Genomic DNA, 19,843 nt, shown 5'->3' on the forward strand with positions numbered 1-19,843 from the left:
CTTTCATATAATTAAATAAAAGAAATAAAATTTCAAATTATGAACACACATAAAGCGTACTTTCATATCTAAATTAAATAGAGTGGAAGATATAAAAGAAGTTTGAAAGAAAATCCAATTCGATTTTTGACAACATATTTATTAGGAATCATGGAATAAAACAATTCGGTGAATTTTTAATCCGAATTAAGTGTGGTTAGAATTGAATTGTATATCAATAATACGATAAGTACGTCGCTATATTGTTGTAAAAACCAAAATATTTTTAGTTTATATTAAAAATGAAACTAAATTTATTTGTGGGAGCGAAAGAATTAAATCCTGTATAATTTTAAGATTTTGAAGATTTCTCGTCTATAAAAAATCACTTAAGATACAACCGCTTACTATTAAACAACAATTTATTGGTTATAATTTGAAGGGGGTTAAATGCAATTTATTTTATTGTGATATATGAAATTAGAAAAAATCTCTTAGCAAAAAATAGCAGATTAGTCCTCTGTATTTTAAAAAATAAAGCAAATTACCCCCTATTTATAATTTATAATTTGGATAGAGGAATTCTTTGCTTCATTTTTTAAAAGACTGAAGATAATTTACTATTTTTTTTCAAAGAAGTATTTTTGTTCATTTCTCCATAAATTACATTTTTTCCTTTTGAAAAATAAGAAGCAAGAAAGCAATTCCGGAAAATGAATCAAATAGTGCTGGTATCAGGTGGTACCTTACTTGAGCAAAACTTTTGTCATTTTTTCCACCAAAAATTTCTGCTATGTTGACTAGAAATCAGCAATGATGTTTTTTCTTGATGAGCAACCGATGGGGTTTACTTCAAGTCTTGCAAGATTCCTTCTTTTTCTTCTTGTGGGACTCCCACTCCACTTCTCTTGCAAGTTTGAATTCAAGAATGGGGATTTGCTTGGGAAGTCCTGCTAAGAGTGATGATGATCGCTCTGCTTCTGGGCAAGTTTTTGGTACAACTGCTGAACTTACAACCTTTATGGGAAAATTCTTGTTTGATTTGTGGTATTATTGGTTTGAAGAGATCTGGGGTTATATACTGTAGTGTAGTGGCACTGAAATCTAGTGGGAGATATGCTTCAGGTTCTTGCCTTTGCATGTTTAGATTTTACACTTTGTTTGGAAGAGAATGGTTAAGTGATTTTGATGATGTGCTTGGATTCACTGGGAAGTAATATATAGTAATTAATATCATAGTTTCATTATGTGAAATAGTTCATACTATTAACACTTAAAAGAGAAGAAATCACACTTTCACTATGTGAAATAGTTCATGCTACATGGCCAAATAGATGGACTAAAAGAAGATAAACAACTAATGACTCAAAGACATGAAAGTTGTAGATTGTGATGAAGTCTGTTGGCTAGAATTTTCTTGTATGAGGCTGCAAATCTGGTACTTGTTTGTGGGGTGGACAAAGCTGTGGCTTTGTGTCGAATTCGAAACTTGACAATTAGTTTATTTTGGTCGGTTGTATACAGGAGTAAAAGTAGCTCCTGGCAATGCAAAACCGGGTTTTAATCCGTCAAACATGCAAATGCATTCAGGGATTCTGTCCGATGCTCTTGTAGGCTCGATAGTCGATCTGTCTGTCTCGAGCAACCTCAAATCGTTCACCTTTGATGATCTAAAGAGTGCCACCAAGAACTTCTCTGCTGATAGTCTTATTGGTGAGGGAGGATTCGGTTATGTGTTCAAAGGATGGATAAACGAGAACACGTTGACTCCCTGCAAACCAGGAACCGGGATGGTTGTGGCCGTGAAAAAACTCAAGGCACAAAGCTTTCAAGGTCACAGGGAGTGGCTTGTAAGTTCATGAAATCCCATTGAAGCTTTCCTCTGATTGTTTTCTGATGATTTAACTTAACTTTCTGCGGTATTGCCTAATCTGCAGACTGAGGTTAACTATTTGGGGCAGCTTCACCATGAGAATTTGGTGAAATTAATTGGATGTTGCTCAGAATCTAAAAACAGGCTTTTGGTCTATGAATTCATGCCAAAAGGAAGCTTGGAGAATCACCTGTTTAAAAGTCAGTAACTTTCCCTTTTACAGAATCTTTCTGTGTGTTCGGACCTTTGGTTTTTGCCTTTCTTGGTTTTATTTGCTCCTTTCTCAATTGCAACTTGTGATGTCGGTATCGCTGAAGTGATACATAGAACTGAATATGTGTCCAATGTTTGATTCATACTATTCTGCTAAGATGAATTTATCATATTTACCATGTTCTTCTTACTAAACGTCAATATATGCTTTTTCAAACTAGTTATCGTGAAATTTTAATGAGCTTACCCCGGGGAGAAAGTGTGATTTCTCATTTCTCGCATGTATCTATCTCTGGACGGTCATAAAGACCATTACTTGTCCTGCATTTACTATGATCAAAATGTGCATCATCAACGTATTTGTTTCACTAATCTTAAAAGATCTTTTATTTAGACGCATTTTCAGTATACCAAAACATTTAGGTCTAATCCACCTTTGTTTACCTTTCAATGATGAACTGAGTTTCGTTTAGGGATCTGTAATACGATAAGAATCTGATCTTGGTAGATTTTCATTACATATGCATACTCCAGTCTCTATTTTTCTGTAAAAGATTACTCAGCATTTTAATGCACTTGTACATGTAGAAGGAGTACAACCAATGGCCTGGGCTACACGGATGCAAATCGCTCTTGATATTGCACGAGGACTCTCCTTCTTACACAGTCTAAATGCCAACATAATCTACCGTGACTTAAAGGCCTCCAATGTTCTTATTGATTCGGTATGTTAAAACTATTCAGAATTTTGCTCAGCACTACGCTTGTGTTCCTTATATATTAACATCCCATATGATTTTTCATGCTCTGCAGAAATTTCATGCAAAGCTTTCCGATTTTGGCTTAGCAAGAAAGGGTCCTAGCGGTGATGGATCCCACGTTTCCACTAGAGTTGTTGGTACAATCGGCTACGCTGCTCCAGAATATGTGGCTTCAGGTTTCCTTCTATGACTTGCTTTCCTTTCTGCTGATTACTCTTTCACAAGGTATTTTGTTTTTCTCTTTGTGAATCGTTGAAACCGAACAGGTCGCTTGACTTCAAAGAGCGATGTCTACAGCTTTGGAGTCGTTCTGTTAGAACTGCTATCAGGAAAACGAGCATTGGGAGATGAGAGTATCGGAGGAGCTGAAGGCAAATTAGTAGAATGGGCTAAGCCATTTCTGGGAGACAACCGACACTTTTCAAGAATCATGGACACAAGGTTAAGGGGTGAGTACTCCAAAAGAGCTGCTCAAACTGTTGCTTCCCTTGCATTCCGATGCCTCTTTGTCGACCCCAAGAACCGGCCTCCTATGCTTGACGTGCAGGCCGAGCTGGAACAGATCCAAGCTCTCAGGAACTCACCACGACCCAAAATGGAACTTCGTGTTACAAGACCGAGTTCTCAGAGATCACATTCTACTCCACAGTGAATATGATCAAAGGTCGGATCGTCTAACTTCGTCTTACTAATCGTATTTATGAATATGGGGTGTTTGTTTGAAGTGGTTTCTTGTTTCTGGGCGCTGTAATCTGGTTGGCAACGAAATGTGAATTACAACAAGCTCTTTTAAAATTTAGTATAATCACAATTATTCTGTCATTGTATGAAAAATTCAAAATGTGTTTTTTATTTAACATAGAAGCATAATTCGTCTGACAAAATATAATTTAAAAAAATCAGAATACATCATACATTCACACTCCTTGTACTAAAAAATGACATTATCCATATACATTTGTCTGGAAAAATGAGTCAAAACTATGATCAATATTTGAAAAATATGCATATTCTTGCTGAGATAAATGAAATTCCCCAACGCTGACTTCCCAGTAATAATCAACAGTTGACTACACAAAAGGTTTGACAATTATTTTCATAAGCAATTCCACTATAATTATAGAATTCTTTTTATTATTAATTGAATGAAATTAAAAATAAATATTAATTTTAGAGTGCCTAAGTTTTCTTCAAAATAATTATGTTTTTATGTGATTTCATGTTTTTAATAATAAACATTTAAATCTTAACGTGCATAAAAAGATATATATTTTATTTAATGAGAACCGATATAATCGATGTTACTCGTGACGACATAATTAAAACATCTATCAATATATTCTGAAAAAAATGATTACTATAAAGTATATTATCTAGTTACAACAACTTTCAATATTAAAATTATAATACTATGAAATAAATTATTTTAGTTCTCTTAGAAATTACACAAAAGGTTACATAAAATAAGTTTAAATTAAATAATTAAGAAATCAATTTCTTTATTATTATTATTATTGTTACGATAGTTCCACTTGTTTTTTTAATTTTATAATTTTTTAATAGTATCTTTGAAATATTATAAGAAATTATAATATTTATTGAATTTTGACCAATCCCAAACTTTGAGAAATTACATAGAAATTTCATTTGCATTATGCAGTTGGGGTTATATATATATAGGTAGTGGTGGGCTAAGGTTCAACCAATTCGAGCAATTTTGACCAAATTCTCAATTTTTAGAATTTTGAATTTTTTTTAATTATAAAAATACTCAATTTGGTAAGTAGGCATTAATTGCATATGTTATAACTTCCAATGCTTTTATTATTAATTTTTGTTTCACGAGGTCATGAAATATATAATATTTGTGTTTCATGAAAAATCGTGTTTATTTGTTCATTACTCATTTTATCAACTTTATCGTATGCCAACTTAATATCTTTTTCAATCTAACCTTTGAATTATATATATTGATTTTTTTTACTAAAGATTAAATTATCCTAATTCCATTTTTCTAATTAGATTGATTTTTTTTTTTTTTGTTGTTGTTGTTGTCTATAATTCTTTAAATTATTTAGGTCATCAAGTTTTCATTATCCTCTTATTAACTATTTTATTCATTTTTAATTATGGTCAATTACTATAAAATTTCAATTTTATTAATTAGTGATTTGGTTTATTTATTATTTTATTTTATATATTATATGTTGAACTTCAAAAAGATAATTATGTTTTCATCATTTAATTTACAATTTATCTTCTCTAGAACATGTTAAATTTCATTAACAAAATTTTGAATAATATGCTAATGTGTTATTAAATTCATACTTGAATTTATTCTTAGTAACTTTTTTCAATATTAATATGATTGTCTTTTAGTTTATAAAAGTAATACTTATTCATTTATTTCAACTGATATATCTCTTTGTATATATATTATGAATTTTTATTTTTTTTTTAATATTGATGCACTTTTATTTCAGAACAAAATGTATTTGTATATATATATATATATATATATATATATATATATATATATATATATATATATATATATATATATATATATATATATATATATATATATATATATATATATTATAATATAAACACACGTCAGCTGTCATGGCACGTCATTTCTATATGTATATAATAAGAATATTTTATATTTTAAAATATATTATAAATCAAAATAAAATATATAAATCAACTCATCATTTTTCAAAGAAAAAAAGACATGGTAAAAGAAAAAGTCAACTTAATACAGAATAGGTTGATATTCCTGAAAATGTTAAATTATATTATTTAAACGACATTTTTCATTATTAAGTGGTTGAGTGTGATTCGACAAGACTATATTTGCTATCATTAAGTACCATGTTTGTCTCTAATGTATAAAACAGAAAAATCAGTCCAAGTTCAAGAAGATAATATAAGAAATCCGAAAATCAATTCAGGTTCAAGGAGATAATGTAGCGGTAACTAATGGAACAACACCAATAAACAAAATCCATAAAGGAGTCCAAATTAAACCCCTCAGCAATGCAACAACGAACGATCAACCGCTATATACGCTCCACCAGAAGATAGGGGGAAGGAAGAAACGAAATAAGCTTATATTGAGTTCTAGTATAATGGCGCAGAACTGCACCCCGATTCATAAAAATTCCGTTGATCTCATTTTTTATACTATCAAAAATTAAAAAAAAAATAAAAACTAATATTGGGGTATTATCGACACAATAAAAAAATTGGTACCACGGTATCATAAACTCCAGTTTGTGAGTGAAAGAACGTTTTCTTTTATATTACTAATTAGTATTTACTTCTTTTTATTTATTTGAGGGTCGCTTTCATAATTAAACTATATTATTGTGAATTATGAAGTCGTGGTTAGGACCCAGTCCAAAGAAAGAGAAACGCGAGTATGGAAGAAAATAAGAAATTAAAATAGCAGCGTCGTTATAAATGCAATAATGCGTTAAAAGATATAATTTTATATGGAAATTGAATTTTAAAAAAAATTAATAAAATAATGTAAATTTAATTTAAAAATATATATATTGGGTCATATTACTTATTTTCATAAATATTATTTTGACATTCTCTCTACATTTTGATAATTATAGAAATACCCCCGAGGGCATTTCTGTCCTTGAAAAATTATATTAAAATTTGACCAGATCAATAAGCATTTTTTAATTTTCATTGATTTTTGTTGCTGGAAAAAGCTGTCAGGGGTAATTTCTATAATTTTTTAAAAGGTATGGGTAGTTTGTGTAGAAAGATAATAAATAAGGAAGTGTAAATATAAATACTCCTATTATGTATAAATGATTGAAGCACACTCGACATACGTATATTATTTAAATTCTTATTATATTTATTTAATTAGATATGTGAAGAAAAAAAATAGCTAAGCAATTAAAAAAATATTTATTTAACAATAAAATACGATTGCTGAGAATATTACGTAATCATTTTTGTGATTATAAGTTCTTAACATAATAATCAATTCCTAACCAAACTTGGAAATCTCTGGTCAGCAAACAACTCGTGAACGTTGTCGTCGTGGCATGTCATTTTGTTACGTAACCTTTTCTTCCCTAACAAATATGATTTTTTTATTATAATTAATTATGAGTATTAACACGTTATTTTTATAGGCAAGATCAAAGTAATAGCCATAGTTAAAAATTCTGATAAATACTTTTATTATAATTAAAATTATAATAAAAATTAATTAATTATGGTTGAAATTCAAATTTGTACATTAATTTTATTTAATTCAGTAGATAATATTTATTTATCGTAAGTTTAAATTATAATAATTTATAATATACGAAATAATCCATCTTTTTACCGTAAATGACATACGAGAATAATAACATTTGAAGTGTGCTTAGTATCGAATATTTAATCGAACGTTCACATTTCTATTACTTTCAGATAACACAATTAACGAATTTATACTGATTTTAGATAATATAGACGGTAAAAAATAGAATTAAAAAAATAATTGTTACCCTGTACAACTTAAAAATTATGGTAAATTAATACTAACACTACAGTCAAACATATCCGGCAGAAATATAAATTTTGACCACGGTTAATGAAAATTTACCATGGTGTTAACTCTAGCCAAAACTTTTGCTATGATTTTTAGCTGTGATTAATATTTTGGCATCGCTTGCAAAAATAATAGGTAATAGCCGTTGTGCAGTCGCAATTATTAGTATTCGTCATATTTTTTCACCTTTAACCATAATACTTAGTCATTACTAAAAGTAATATGTCTTGTAATGGTTATGTGATTTATAATTTTGAGTACCATCACATACTATGAGATAAGCCCTTTTGGGTTCCCTTTTTACCTATAAAGAAGATTAATTATTTAATTCCTACCAAAAACATGGGCTGCTCTTGTAAATAGTAATATATAAAAGTTTCTTTAAATTACAAAATGACCCCAAAAGCATGCAAGTTTTCAGATATGTGACTTTTTGTCTTTGGGGGTGCCTATGAAATTGTTTAAACATAAAACAAGAAAGTTCAAAGGGATGACTGCAAAGTTTGAACAAACCAACTTGCTTGCTTTAGGACATCTTTTTAAATATTAGGTCTGTACGACGTCGGATTACGCCAATTTGTATAGATGAAAATGTCAAAAAAAACAAAATAAATCTATTTTCAACACACTTATTTATTTTTATTTTTATCTTTCTATCTCCCTAAAATATAACAAAACACTCAGAAAACAAAACAAAACACTGTGATGATGTTTTAATTTGTGTATCTCAACTTCCCGATGTATGTAAAAGGGGAACCAACTAACGTCTTGTAATTTATAGTAGTTGGCGTATATATAGTAAATGATCTAAAATAAATTGATTGTAGTTCACAACAGTATGCGAGACGTGTTAGATACTTGTATTTATGACGATTTGGACATTACATGTCTTTGACTTCCAATCCAACATGCATGCCAAGTGACATCTGTGTAATAAATTGAACTCCGACACGACTGATGGTGTGTTTATATCAATGATTTGGTATTGGATCTGATATATAAAGACAATCTTACTAGAATTATCATGTCTTGATTTAAAATTTAAAAGAATTGTTGTGTTCTGTATTGTTCTTGTCGTATTCGTATTCATATTCGTGCATCGTAGTTGTGATAAATTTTAGGTTTTTTTTTTTTATGATTAAATAGCATAGAGACAATCAACCTAATAACTAAATAACAAGAGAAATTTTAGGATAAAGACAAGAAAGAAGGCGTCAATGTCCCAAATTCATTATCTTCACCGTGAAAGTATTTGCATCATGGAAGGAACAAAACTCCAAAAACACTCAATTTTATGCCCTATATTTCTTGCATATTATGAGTCAAACAATTCGAACTACCAACAAAGATCCAAACAACTATATAAAGTACCAGCCTCATGCAAAATAAATTTAACTTGCATCAATTATACGGAGAATTACATTTACATTTCTTGATCAACGGCATATTTACACAAATTATTATTATTATTATTTTTTTGCGTAATTACAAAAATCATAATCGATAGCCGAAAAATAGAGCTACTTTGTGCAATAATATTGACGTTTTTGGGAGGTGTAACTGTAATTTTTTAAAAAGTAGAGATAATTTATGTAGATGATGTTGATATTTTTTATGGATATGTATAATTTTCCAAAAATCATGAGTAATTTATTTAAATAGAGTATAAATTAAGAGTATAAATATAATTATTCCTATTTTAACATGTATTGATAATGGGAGTGGAAATCATCCAAATTTTGACGTAAAAGGGGAAGACATATCCAAGACATGTTGATTAATGTAGTAATAAGTGTGAAAAGGTGGTGTAGGAATGGAATGAAACAGATGCACATGAAAATGCCAAGTGTAGACGCACCTAATGATATTTTTGTTTCTATACATTATTGCAATTTAGATAAGTCAGCATGTTCAGCTTCTGAATTCCAAGCAAATTGCAGTCAAACTTGTTGCTTTTTTCATGATTAAAAATGATCCCTTTTCATACTAGTTTGCACCCTCATTGGGACCATAAAAGACAATTATCAAAAAATGGCAGTCTCTGTCATCATTTTCAATGAAGATTTTCCTCAGCCTTGACTAAACACCCCACCCCCACCCCCCCCCCAGGGGGTGGGGTGGTGGGGAAACTTCTTCTTCTCCCCTCTTCAAACAATGGGTTTAAAAGTAATCTTGTAATTGCAGTCTTCTTCATCTGCATCCAATTTTAATTCTCCCTCATACTCGTAAGGTGAAAGTTCTTGAAATCTTTATGCAATGGGGGTTTGTCTGGGAAAGCCTGCTAAACTAGCACATGCTTCTTCTGGACAGTTCTTGGGTATGACTCTTGACCAAGATTTTTTCCTTTCTTTCTATTTATAGGGGCTTTTATGTCTTGAATTATGAATGGAATTTCGGATGTTAAGGTTGCAAACCGTACTAGGAGCTTTGCATTTCTCTTACAATGAGTATCAAGAAGATGGTTTCATACATGAGTAATTTCAGAGGTCTAAATCTTTCATAGTTTGGTGGTTGTTTGAATTTTAATGATGTTTTGCAGAGTGGATGAATGTTTTTGCTTAGGGGTTTCTGTTTGTTGGTTGAATTTTTGTGCTAGTTTCTGATTATGTAGAGCAGAGGAACTCTTTCAACTGCTGCAATTTTGGATTTATGAATGCACTGTCTACCCTCAGTATAGCAATTCTTGGTAGATAAATGGTTTTGACTTTTAAGTCTTTGCTCTAAGCTGTGATTTTGATGTTTCAAGTTAAGGCAAACAAGTAGGTTTTTAGTGCTTAAGCAAATGTTAAGACATCCTTTTATGGAATTGTTGGTCTACCATGAAGAAAGAATAACATAAACGTAGTTGCTATTTTTCTAATTCGATCTCGTATTAGGTATGACACGATACAAGAAAGCGTCGACATTCATTTTTATTCTTTAACTTTAGTCGGAGCCCTGAGTCTTGCTCCTCCCTGATATACATTAAGAGTAGATAAGTAGTCTTGTTAGTATTTCATTTGGTTTCATCTTGATTAGTCTGGGGAAGGAACTTATAACAGAGTAATGCTGTAATAATCATGTCAAGATCATCTCTGACAGTATTGTTTCTCCTGCAAGATGATTAAGTTGAAAATATGTTCACAATCTTGATTTCATGTCTTTCCATGGGGAAGTACTGTATTCACTTCTGTTTCGTTTTTCAGATAATAAGCGTCCAACTGGCAGTTCCGAGCAGAATCAAGCCACTTCATTGAGCCAGCCAAACCATTCCGGCTCATTATGCACTGCCCTTTTAGCATCTAAAGGTCTTTCCAGCAATCTCAAATCCTTTACCTTCGGTGATCTCAAGAACGCCACCAGGAACTTCCGGTCGGATAGTCTTCTTGGAGAGGGGGGTTTCGGCTACGTCTTCAAAGGATGGATAGATGAGCACACGTTTGCCCCAAGCAGACCGGGAAGTGGAATGGTGGTGGCCGTCAAAAAATTAAAACCGGAAAGCTTTCAAGGGCACAGGGAATGGCTTGTATGTACATCTAATCACCGGATACATGATTTTGAAATGTTTTCTGCCCATCACTTTCTTACCATTGCCAACGACTTAGATTTCGTTTCGTTCCCTTCTGTTGACAGACGGAAGTTAACTACTTAGGCTTGCTGCACCATGAAAATCTTGTCAAGCTAATTGGCTATTGTTCAGAATCCGACCATAAGCTTTTAGTCTATGAATACATGCCGAAAGGAAGCTTGGAGAATCATCTCTTTAGAAGTGAGTTCGATTCCCTTTTGCATTTAATCACTTCCTTTCATAAACTTTATGGATGATTACACCAAAACTCCCTGATGTTTGGGCATTAACAAAAAAGAACATCTCAATTTTGAACAATTACAGTGGCGAACTCCTGAGGGAAGAGCTAAAATTTGTGAATCCATTATTTGTGCAGAAGGAGCTCAACTCATGTCTTGGGCAACACGGATGCGTATTGCAGTTGACGTTGCACGAGGGTTATCCTTCTTACACAGTCTAGATGCCAACGTGATCTACCGGGACTTAAAGGCATCAAATGTACTTCTTGATGCGGTACGGCAAGCCATTTCAACGTTGAATCCTTGCTCTGCATGTACACCAGAATTAGAATCAAATTTTAACATCACTTCTCACTTTTTAGCGTCATGCTTCTACAGGAATTCAATGCAAAGCTTTCAGACTTTGGCCTTGCAAGGGAGGGTCCTAAAGGAGACAAAACTCATGTTTCTACCCGGGTTGTGGGCACTCGAGGTTACGCTGCACCAGAATATGTAGCTACAGGTCACCTTCAGTTAATAGTTCTTTTTGCTCTTCATTTACATGAAAATTAGACAAATTAAGTAACAAGAAAAACCTTTTCATTCACATAACATACCCTGAGTTTTAGATATATAGATATGAGTTTCTTGATATTGAAAATTTTGTACTATATCCCTGCCGTCGTGATTATATTATAGATTTCTCATAATCATCTGGACTTCAACGGGATGTTTATAATGTAAAATATGACTGTAGACGGCGATGTAGTATAATTTTCCAAAATCATGGGGTCCTTTTGCAATATACTTAAAAATTAAGGGGTGTTCTTAATGCAACCCAAATTTGCTGCTAAACAAAATCAAATCTACTACAATGTGAGCAGGTCACTTGACTCCAAAGAGCGATGTATACAGCTTCGGAGTTGTTCTATTAGAGCTGCTATCAGGAAAACGAGCAACGGGTGACGATAATGCCGGAGGGGCTGAGGAAAGCTTGGTGGATTGGGCAAAGCCATTCTTAAGTGACAATAGGAAAGTGTTGAGAATCATGGACTCAAGGTTGGGCGGTCAGTACTCTAAAAAGGGCGCGCAAGCTGCTGCAGCCCTTGCACTGCGATGCCTCCACACTGACCCCAAGTACCGGCCACCCATGACGGAGGTTTTAGCTGCACTCGAACAACTTCAGGCGTCAAGGGAAGTTCCCAAGATTTTAGCTCCAGCCGACAGGGAAATCAGTATGAATGAGTTCAGCCCTCATACGACCGTGAGAGATGTCAGGCAATCAAGGTAGCTTACTCGCAAAGGTTTTTGGTGCTGGCTGCTATATACACATACATCATACATTCATACATATAGATAAAACTAGAAAGAGTCAATTTTTGGCTTGTATACCTTGCAATATGTGATTTCTTTGTATGGGGAGAAGCAACCTTATGAATGTATAGAGTTCCTACATATACACATTTTAGCAGGTCTTACTGTAATTAGTTTGTCAGCAAATACATGAATTCATATTCTTCCACAACATTTTACGTTATTGCTCGTCGACTGGCCTCGCTTTGTCTAGATGCGATCCAACCAGGATCAAGGTGTACTACTAATTGAAAACACTGATCTGTTTGAGATACTTCTTGCATTATTGATTTAAGTAAATTTCCTGTAAAAGTACCCAGAAATCTGCAGAAATAAGCCATAACACAAAAAAGGGGTTTTTTTTTTTGTTTTTTTCCTTAAACTTACATTTAAAAGGTGCTATACAGTTGAGGTTGCATTTGTCTGAGGAAGCATACCAGATAAACCACACCTCACCAGAGAACTATATTATCATTTTAATACCAAGAACATGAGAACACCAATCGAACTCAAATTCCCGCCCTGGAGAAGAAGGTCCCCATAGAGAACGAAAAGTGAAACAAAAGAATGACGACACAACAATTATACAGTTGCAAGCGGAAATTGTTACTACTGCTCCCGATTACAGCAACGACTCTAGTTCGTCTCTGGCATGTCGTCTTCGGTTTTCCAAACTACATCCTCAAGGCACGTCGAAAGGTTTTTATAGAACTGCATATGAACACCGCAAAAGAAAAATAAATGAAACCAAATAAATACCCCGAACTACTTCTTGGAATTTTGATGAAAGCATATCAGGCAGTGTTTTTACATTTATATGTTGAATATAATACTTCTAACTAGTAAGTTTCGGATAAATATAATGCAAACAAGACTTTCAGAAAATAGTTTACCTTGTGGAACTCCAAAGTGTCGCCCTTTGCTTTTCTAACCTCAACCATATGCAGAGACGGGGCAACTTGGAAAACCTGATTTGGGCACATCAGGTGTTGATATCAACAAAATGTACGAGAACTTAAGAATATTAGGTTCAAGAATGTAATGCGTCTCAAACAGAGCAGGCAATGGACATGTAATATACCTCAGTGGCAACATTAAGGTTGCCTTTTCTTCCCGCTTTTATGTTTTCAAGTCTCATCTGGAAAAGAAAACGAAGCTTATTACCATCATGAAAAGGCCAAGTAGATTACTGGTTTAGTATCATTACAACATTAAAGTCATTGTCTTGCTGCAGACAAACATAAAGCTGAAAAAAGTGCGTGGAAAATTTGACGTCACCTTGTAATTCTTCTTGCGAACGTCAAAACCAAGGGGTTTTGCAGCTTCTTCAATTTTATTAATTATCTCATTGGCTGGGGACCTCGATGTGAACCTTGTTTCTCTCTTGAATCCCTGTTGCAACCAAAAGGGTAAATGAAGGTCAAAACATGTTGAACAATTGCTGGAATTATTGCGCCTAATAATCTTTGCTCATCAGTCAATTCTGAAATCTGGTGAACACATCGATTTCTGGTTTTATTGCTGGAATATGGACAGAAAAAAAGAACTCGAACCTGTTCAACATCGAATAGATTCCCAAGATTGAGACCTTTAGACATGGAAATCAACTCAAAGGCATTCATTGCAGCTGGCTGCTGCTCCTCCTTTTTCTCCGTCACATGATATTCCTGCAAGTAAGGAATTATATGAGACTGGATTTTGTGGCATCCCGGATGAGGAAACTAATAACTCCATATACTCGTGAAACGCACCTCAGAATCCTTGAATACAGCTTCCACATCATCCAAATTTATGTCTTCTCTCTCATCAAATACTGGAGGTTTGTAATCCTTCTTAAACCACTCATCCTCCAATATTTCAGGGACAGTAATACGCTGTACAAATCCGAAAGTCATGTAATTTCATGATGTAGTCTTTTATGTACAACTTATATGCACGTGCACGCACACACACACACACACACGCAATAGCAGAACTTGAAACGGAATTGCTCTAAGGTACAAATATGAATTCTAAGCCTCTCTACCGCTTCCTGTGAACAACTCTGTTGGCAATTTAAAGGTCCTATGTCATTGTTGGGATGTTCAGAGATAGTGTTCTGTTTCTTGAAAAATTGATGAAATGATGTAGGTCAAGTACACTAGAAATTAAACTAACTTAGCTAAAGACTAAGAATATAGTAGAGAAAATCTCATTCGATGATTCAAGGGGCCTACGTATTTATAGGCTTACAATCAAAGAATCCTAACGTAAATTACCTATAATTTAAAATGTAATCATGTCTTTATCGGAAAAGCTACTATGAGTGATACAAAATAAAGAAACAATTCAAGACTATATAAACATTACACAGATACATGGCCTGTATGTACAAGAAGAAAAAGTAAAGCATCAGCTAAGAATCAAGAAGCTTATCAGAAGTATTTAGATTCTTACTTTCTCGGGATTGGGTTCCAGGATTCGAGTAATCAATTTCATGGCACCAAACGAAATCCAAGGAGGGCATGTGAACTCAGCATTTGATATCTGGACATTTTACATCAGAAGTGGTGAAATTACTTCAGTGTTTTAAGAGTGATAACTGGTAAAGAGTGCACTAAAGCAAAATGCTCACTTTTTTATATAGGTTCATAAGATTAGAATCATCGAAAGGCAAGTAACCTGCAAGCAATACAAAGAGTATGACTCCACATGACCACAAGTCGGCAGTCGCTCCATGGTAGCCTCGATCATTGAGGACCTATGCACATTTCAATGTCGCCAATCAGATCATAGAAGAGAAAAGCAGAGGTGCACAAATATGAGGAGAACTTCTATATTTAGTCACAGTACCTCAGGAGCTACATAGTTCGGAGTTCCACAGGTTGTATGCAGCAAACCGTCATCCTGTCAAACTAATATTTTAAATTTTGTATTTGATTTCATTAAAGGAAATAAAAGTTGACGTTGCAAATTGCAATATTGCTCGTGAATAGAGCATTCAGTATAGTCTGTCTAAAGTTTGAATAAGTATATTCTTCGAATCTAAGGAAAGGATGGAAGACGATTATCTAGTTATAAATGTACAAGAAATACGAGGGGAGAGATGCAAGTGTTGCATGGTAGGTAGTCATTTATAAAGAACTCTTGGAACAATAAAAATCAAAACCAAGAAATCATAGGGCAGACCCGATTTTTCATAAATTTCACCACCTATACTCAGACTTAAACTGTTGAAGTTTCAACCAAAGTTCAGAGCCCAGATATACATATATGTATGTATATGTATAGTATTGTATCTCTAGCCTTCAGGTATTGGTGGGAGAAAATTCTCAGTGTTTTGTTGCTGTTCAAGAGAAGATGTAATATGTCCAAGTAATTTATCACTTCAAATTTCAAACTCAACAATAAACAATATTGGTCTGTGAAAGTGACAAGAGTAGAGTCATTACCAAGCATGTACAGTTATACCATCCAATCATTACACACGCAGGCATATTCATTTATTCATATAACCACCAATTATTACATGTATGCATATATATATATATTCCATCCACAACCACCAATAATTACACACATATACATCTTCTAATTATTACATATATATACAGATATATATAACATATAATCCAAAGTTAACCATTGATGTGCAATCACTGGCATATGATGATCATAATGGTGACTATGATGAGAAAGATAAAAACAAAAAAGTTTCTTCCAGAACACACACACACCCCAAAAAGAATTGCGTATTCCGACATATATCACACTCTGGAAAGCCACCCTCCAGACCAACTTCTCCAAAACAATTCTCATCCAGACCCAAAAGAAAACATTAAACATTGCCAAGGTTTCTGTTAAAATGCATCATTCAAGAATGTTATATGATTACAATACAAAATTAAGGTTGCCAAACTTTAATTTATTATGCGAAGACTTGAAAAGTATAATCATTTATTCCCATCACCCACTTCACGTAGCAAGGACCTCCAATTTCATCTGCAAACCATAAATCTCACAAAAACGCTTACAAGTACCAAAGCCCATGAACAAAGAAAAGCATGATCGTAATTGCTGACAGATTCCTTTACTCAGAATTATTTACCCTGACTTGCTGGGACAAAGCACTTAATCCAAAATCAGAAACTTTGAGGTTTCCAGCAGCATCCAGCAGTAGGTTTTCCGGCTGCACCGTTAAAAAGACAGTAAAAAACATAAGCTGGGCATTCTGTCTTGTGAAGTTGAACCTGAATATTCCGTTCCAGGTAAATTCCGATGGGACTATTTAAAAGAAAAGGAAACTACCTTCAGATCTCTATGGAAGACCCCTCTACTATGGCAATAATCAACAGCATTAATGAGTTGCTGAAAGTATTTTCTTGCTTCATCTTCTTTCATCCTTCCATGATTTACCTTCATGGTCAGATATCATACATTCAGACCACAGAGTTAAGAAGCTAAAACCAGATGGTTAAACTGTAAGATATCAGCAGGTTAGTGTTGACATGGTCCCGTATTTAAAACCAGCACTTTACAGATGTTAGAAACATTAGAGTCTCAGAATCATGATTTATATCATGTAAGATAGTATTTGCAAGGACAAAAAGTTATCATCTTACAATTTTATCAAATAGCTCTCCCCCAGTGATGAACTCCAAAATAATAAATATCTTGGTCTTGCTCGCCATCACCTGAAAAAAGCACAGATCACTAAGAATATGGAAAAGAAAAGATTCCCATAACAGAAACAAGGATTGGCACCCTAGTTACTGATAATGGAATAATGACACATTCATCTTGAGCGCTTTTGCAGATATTATATCTTCGGCGGACTAAGAAGAAACATCTCGCTTGACTGGACTAAAAAGAACTGGAACCTTATGGATAAACATGGATAGCAGAAATGTATAGAAACTCACTCGTAAATAGACACAGCTATGCACACATATACATAAACAAAGTGGTGGAGAAAGAGACCTCGTATATGCGAACAACATTAGGATGTTTGATCAATTTCATTGTTGCTATCTCCCGCTTTATCTGCCACATTTGTGCACAGGATATGTTAAACTTCATCCAAACAGACGAAGATGTTTATGTCAGCAATCATGGGTGACAGGGTGAAAAGAAGCAGAAGCATAAAAAAATGAATCAGATACTATAAGGTCAACGAAATCAAGGATTAGGGAGGTGCTAAAGAAAAATTAACCTGTTCAGCCATTTTGTGCTTTAGGACCTTATCTTTGTCAAGAATCTTGACAGCCACAGCTTCTCCAGTCTCAGAATTTCTAGCAAATTTAACCTTTGCAAATGTTCCCTCACCAATCGTCCTTCCGACCTCATACTTCCCTATTCTGCGCTTAATTTTGGGTTGACTCATTCGCGACTGGTTATCTTCTGTGTTCAACTTGCTTTCAGCAATCCCAGTCTTCAATAAGAATTTCCTGCAAGGCAGTTTAACTACATTAAGGCCTTTCAGATACAAGAAAAAGCTATTCCCTTCCATTAACAAAGTTACTACTCCCATACTTATAAAGCCTCGTTTTACAGAAGTACTCACGCTTTAACACATATCCACTAAACTTTGTCTTAATCAAGGATCGTGAAGTATAACATAGATGTATAACATACTTATATTGTTTAAGATACCAACAGCTAGAACCCAACAAGATTTCTTCATGTTTTAATCTTGGACAATGCAGTTGCAGCCAAAAGTAATCAAGTGCAACAAGCAAGGAACTACATAGACATTCAAAATCAAGAAGGTGGTTCCAAGAAAGAATCAAGAAGACGAGCAGGAGCACGAAAATCAAAATGTGAGGATGGGGTTGGGAGAGGTTGAGGCTTACCCCATACAGTGCAAGCCCTGAGAAAGAAAATCAATTCATAAACTTCTAAACAAATTCGACAGAAGAAGAGTGTATCTGTGTGTGCGTATGAGTCAAGGCAGTGACAAGTCCTAATTATAGTAAAAAATTAAGAGTTATTATAGAAAGCTGAATGTACTTAATAAATGATTTTCTGGGAGTATATTCTATTATTGACTAAATAAAGAGATCAGAGAACAATAGAATAAGAAACACCATAATAAACAACTAATCATGACCACGAGAGATCCAACTACCTCTACTAAAAAAGACAGCAAATCCAGCAATAAATCACAAGCACAAAACCAGCATCTACTCTAAAAGAATCCAAATTCAACTTAATTCTCCCCTAAACCCTAATCAGCAGTAAAAAGCACTCAACTTTTCCAACCCAACTCACTCCAAAATCCAATCAAACTCAAGAATCCCTAGACCCACTTTCAGAAGTCCCTCAAGAAACCCAAAACCCAAACAAAAGACAAAATTCCTCAGTACATGAGAACATTTGAAGATAACTAGACCAAAATTCAGAACTAGTAAGCAAACCCCACAACAGAACTGTCAAGTTTCCACATCCCAATCACTTCAAATAAGTATATATACATATAAGTGCAATTGTGTGCTGGAATCGAAAAAAGTAGTATAATAAAAGTACAACTGGAAGATAAGAGAGAAAAGAAAGAGGATATACTTCAATACTTGGAGTTTGTGTGGACAAGCAGCTCAAAGATCGACACAATTCAGAAATTCAAACCGGCTCTTGAGAGTCTGAATGAGTCAAAGCAGCTCCAATATTTTCAAAACTTATGATTGAAGAACAAGTGGCCCTCAAGACAGATCGGCTAAGCACAGAAGATGGACAAACAAAAAAGCAAAAAGAAATTCAAGAATTCAAGAATCACCACTCCCCTTTAATATTAAACCATGAATAATTGAGAGTTGGGAATAAATTTTCAGAATTATTAAGTGGAAGGTTCCAAGAAGATGTTGGTGATGGTAATGTTTGTTGGGAGCATTCAATTTGTAACTCAATAATGGCATACAGGTGAATCTGATACACGTATTTCACACGGTGGGATGGGGTGGGGTGGGACATCACATGTACAGTACAAAGGCAAGTGCATGTTCTTGAGTCAGTAGAAGGTATGGCATAATACGTATGTAGTGACAACTACTGCTCTTATCCATATCTCACATCCGTTTATGTATGTCTGAGAATAAAGAGATCTATCACTCACGTAATCTATATTAATATTAAAATAAAATATCGTATTAATTTTTGAATAATCAAATTTTATCATTTATTTAATTTTTTCCTTTTAAAAAAATTAATTCAATTTTAATATTTTTTAGTAATCTCGCAAATATATAAATATATACTTCTTAATTACTCACTACTCCATATTTCTGTCTCACCTTACTTTTTCATATTTATTGCAATTTATAATTATAATTTGTCCTTTTCATAGTTTTGCTTTTA

At 33.6% G+C, this 19,843-nt stretch overlaps 3 protein-coding genes across 7 annotated transcripts; 2 read left to right on the forward strand and 1 right to left on the reverse strand.

The window, feature by feature from the left end:
• On the forward strand, positions 706 to 3,653 carry LOC105163716 (probable serine/threonine-protein kinase PBL3). Of its 2 annotated transcripts, none has more exons than XM_020694783.1 (6): positions 706 to 974; positions 1,570 to 1,829; positions 1,917 to 2,052; positions 2,654 to 2,790; positions 2,879 to 3,002; positions 3,093 to 3,653. In XM_020694783.1, exons 1-6 carry the CDS (start codon positions 809 to 811, stop codon positions 3,476 to 3,478), a joined length of 1,209 nt encoding a protein of 402 aa, XP_020550442.1. In that variant the 5' UTR covers positions 706 to 808; the 3' UTR covers positions 3,479 to 3,653. The 2 variants fall into 2 exon arrangements, with proteins under 2 accessions (XP_020550442.1, XP_011080460.1); XM_011082158.2 differs by having other exon boundaries at positions 707 to 974; positions 1,504 to 1,829.
• Positions 9,499 to 12,698, forward strand: LOC105163718 (probable serine/threonine-protein kinase PBL3). Of its 2 annotated transcripts, none has more exons than XM_011082162.2 (6): positions 9,499 to 9,713; positions 10,582 to 10,901; positions 11,009 to 11,144; positions 11,320 to 11,456; positions 11,561 to 11,684; positions 12,046 to 12,686. In XM_011082162.2, the coding sequence occupies exons 1-6, from the start codon at positions 9,653 to 9,655 to the stop codon at positions 12,450 to 12,452; spliced, it is 1,185 nt and encodes a 394-aa protein (XP_011080464.1). In that variant the 5' UTR covers positions 9,499 to 9,652; the 3' UTR covers positions 12,453 to 12,686. The 2 variants fall into 2 exon arrangements, with proteins under 2 accessions (XP_011080464.1, XP_011080465.1); XM_011082163.2 differs by lacking the exon at positions 9,499 to 9,713 and adding an exon at positions 9,757 to 9,882 and having other exon boundaries at positions 12,046 to 12,698.
• On the reverse strand, positions 12,883 to 19,403 carry LOC105163717 (CBL-interacting serine/threonine-protein kinase 3). 3 transcript variants are annotated; one of them, XM_011082160.2, is made up of 15 exons: positions 19,055 to 19,403; positions 17,706 to 17,940; positions 17,474 to 17,536; positions 17,116 to 17,187; positions 16,802 to 16,909; positions 16,602 to 16,682; positions 15,347 to 15,400; positions 15,129 to 15,254; positions 14,951 to 15,040; positions 14,266 to 14,388; positions 14,068 to 14,181; positions 13,793 to 13,906; positions 13,596 to 13,652; positions 13,408 to 13,482; positions 12,883 to 13,225 (listed from the first exon to the last, which is right to left on the reverse strand). In XM_011082160.2, exons 2-15 carry the CDS (start codon positions 17,874 to 17,876, stop codon positions 13,151 to 13,153), a joined length of 1,323 nt encoding a protein of 440 aa, XP_011080462.1. In that variant the 5' UTR covers positions 17,877 to 17,940; positions 19,055 to 19,403; the 3' UTR covers positions 12,883 to 13,150. The 3 variants fall into 3 exon arrangements, with proteins under 3 accessions (XP_011080462.1, XP_011080463.1, XP_011080461.1); XM_011082161.2 differs by lacking the exon at positions 19,055 to 19,403 and adding an exon at positions 18,621 to 18,959; XM_011082159.2 differs by lacking the exon at positions 19,055 to 19,403 and adding an exon at positions 18,346 to 18,519.

The sequence above is a fragment of the Sesamum indicum genome, linkage group LG6 (assembly GCF_000512975.1).
Source record: "Sesamum indicum cultivar Zhongzhi No. 13 linkage group LG6, S_indicum_v1.0, whole genome shotgun sequence".
NCBI classification, from domain to species: Eukaryota; Viridiplantae; Streptophyta; class Magnoliopsida; order Lamiales; family Pedaliaceae; genus Sesamum; species Sesamum indicum.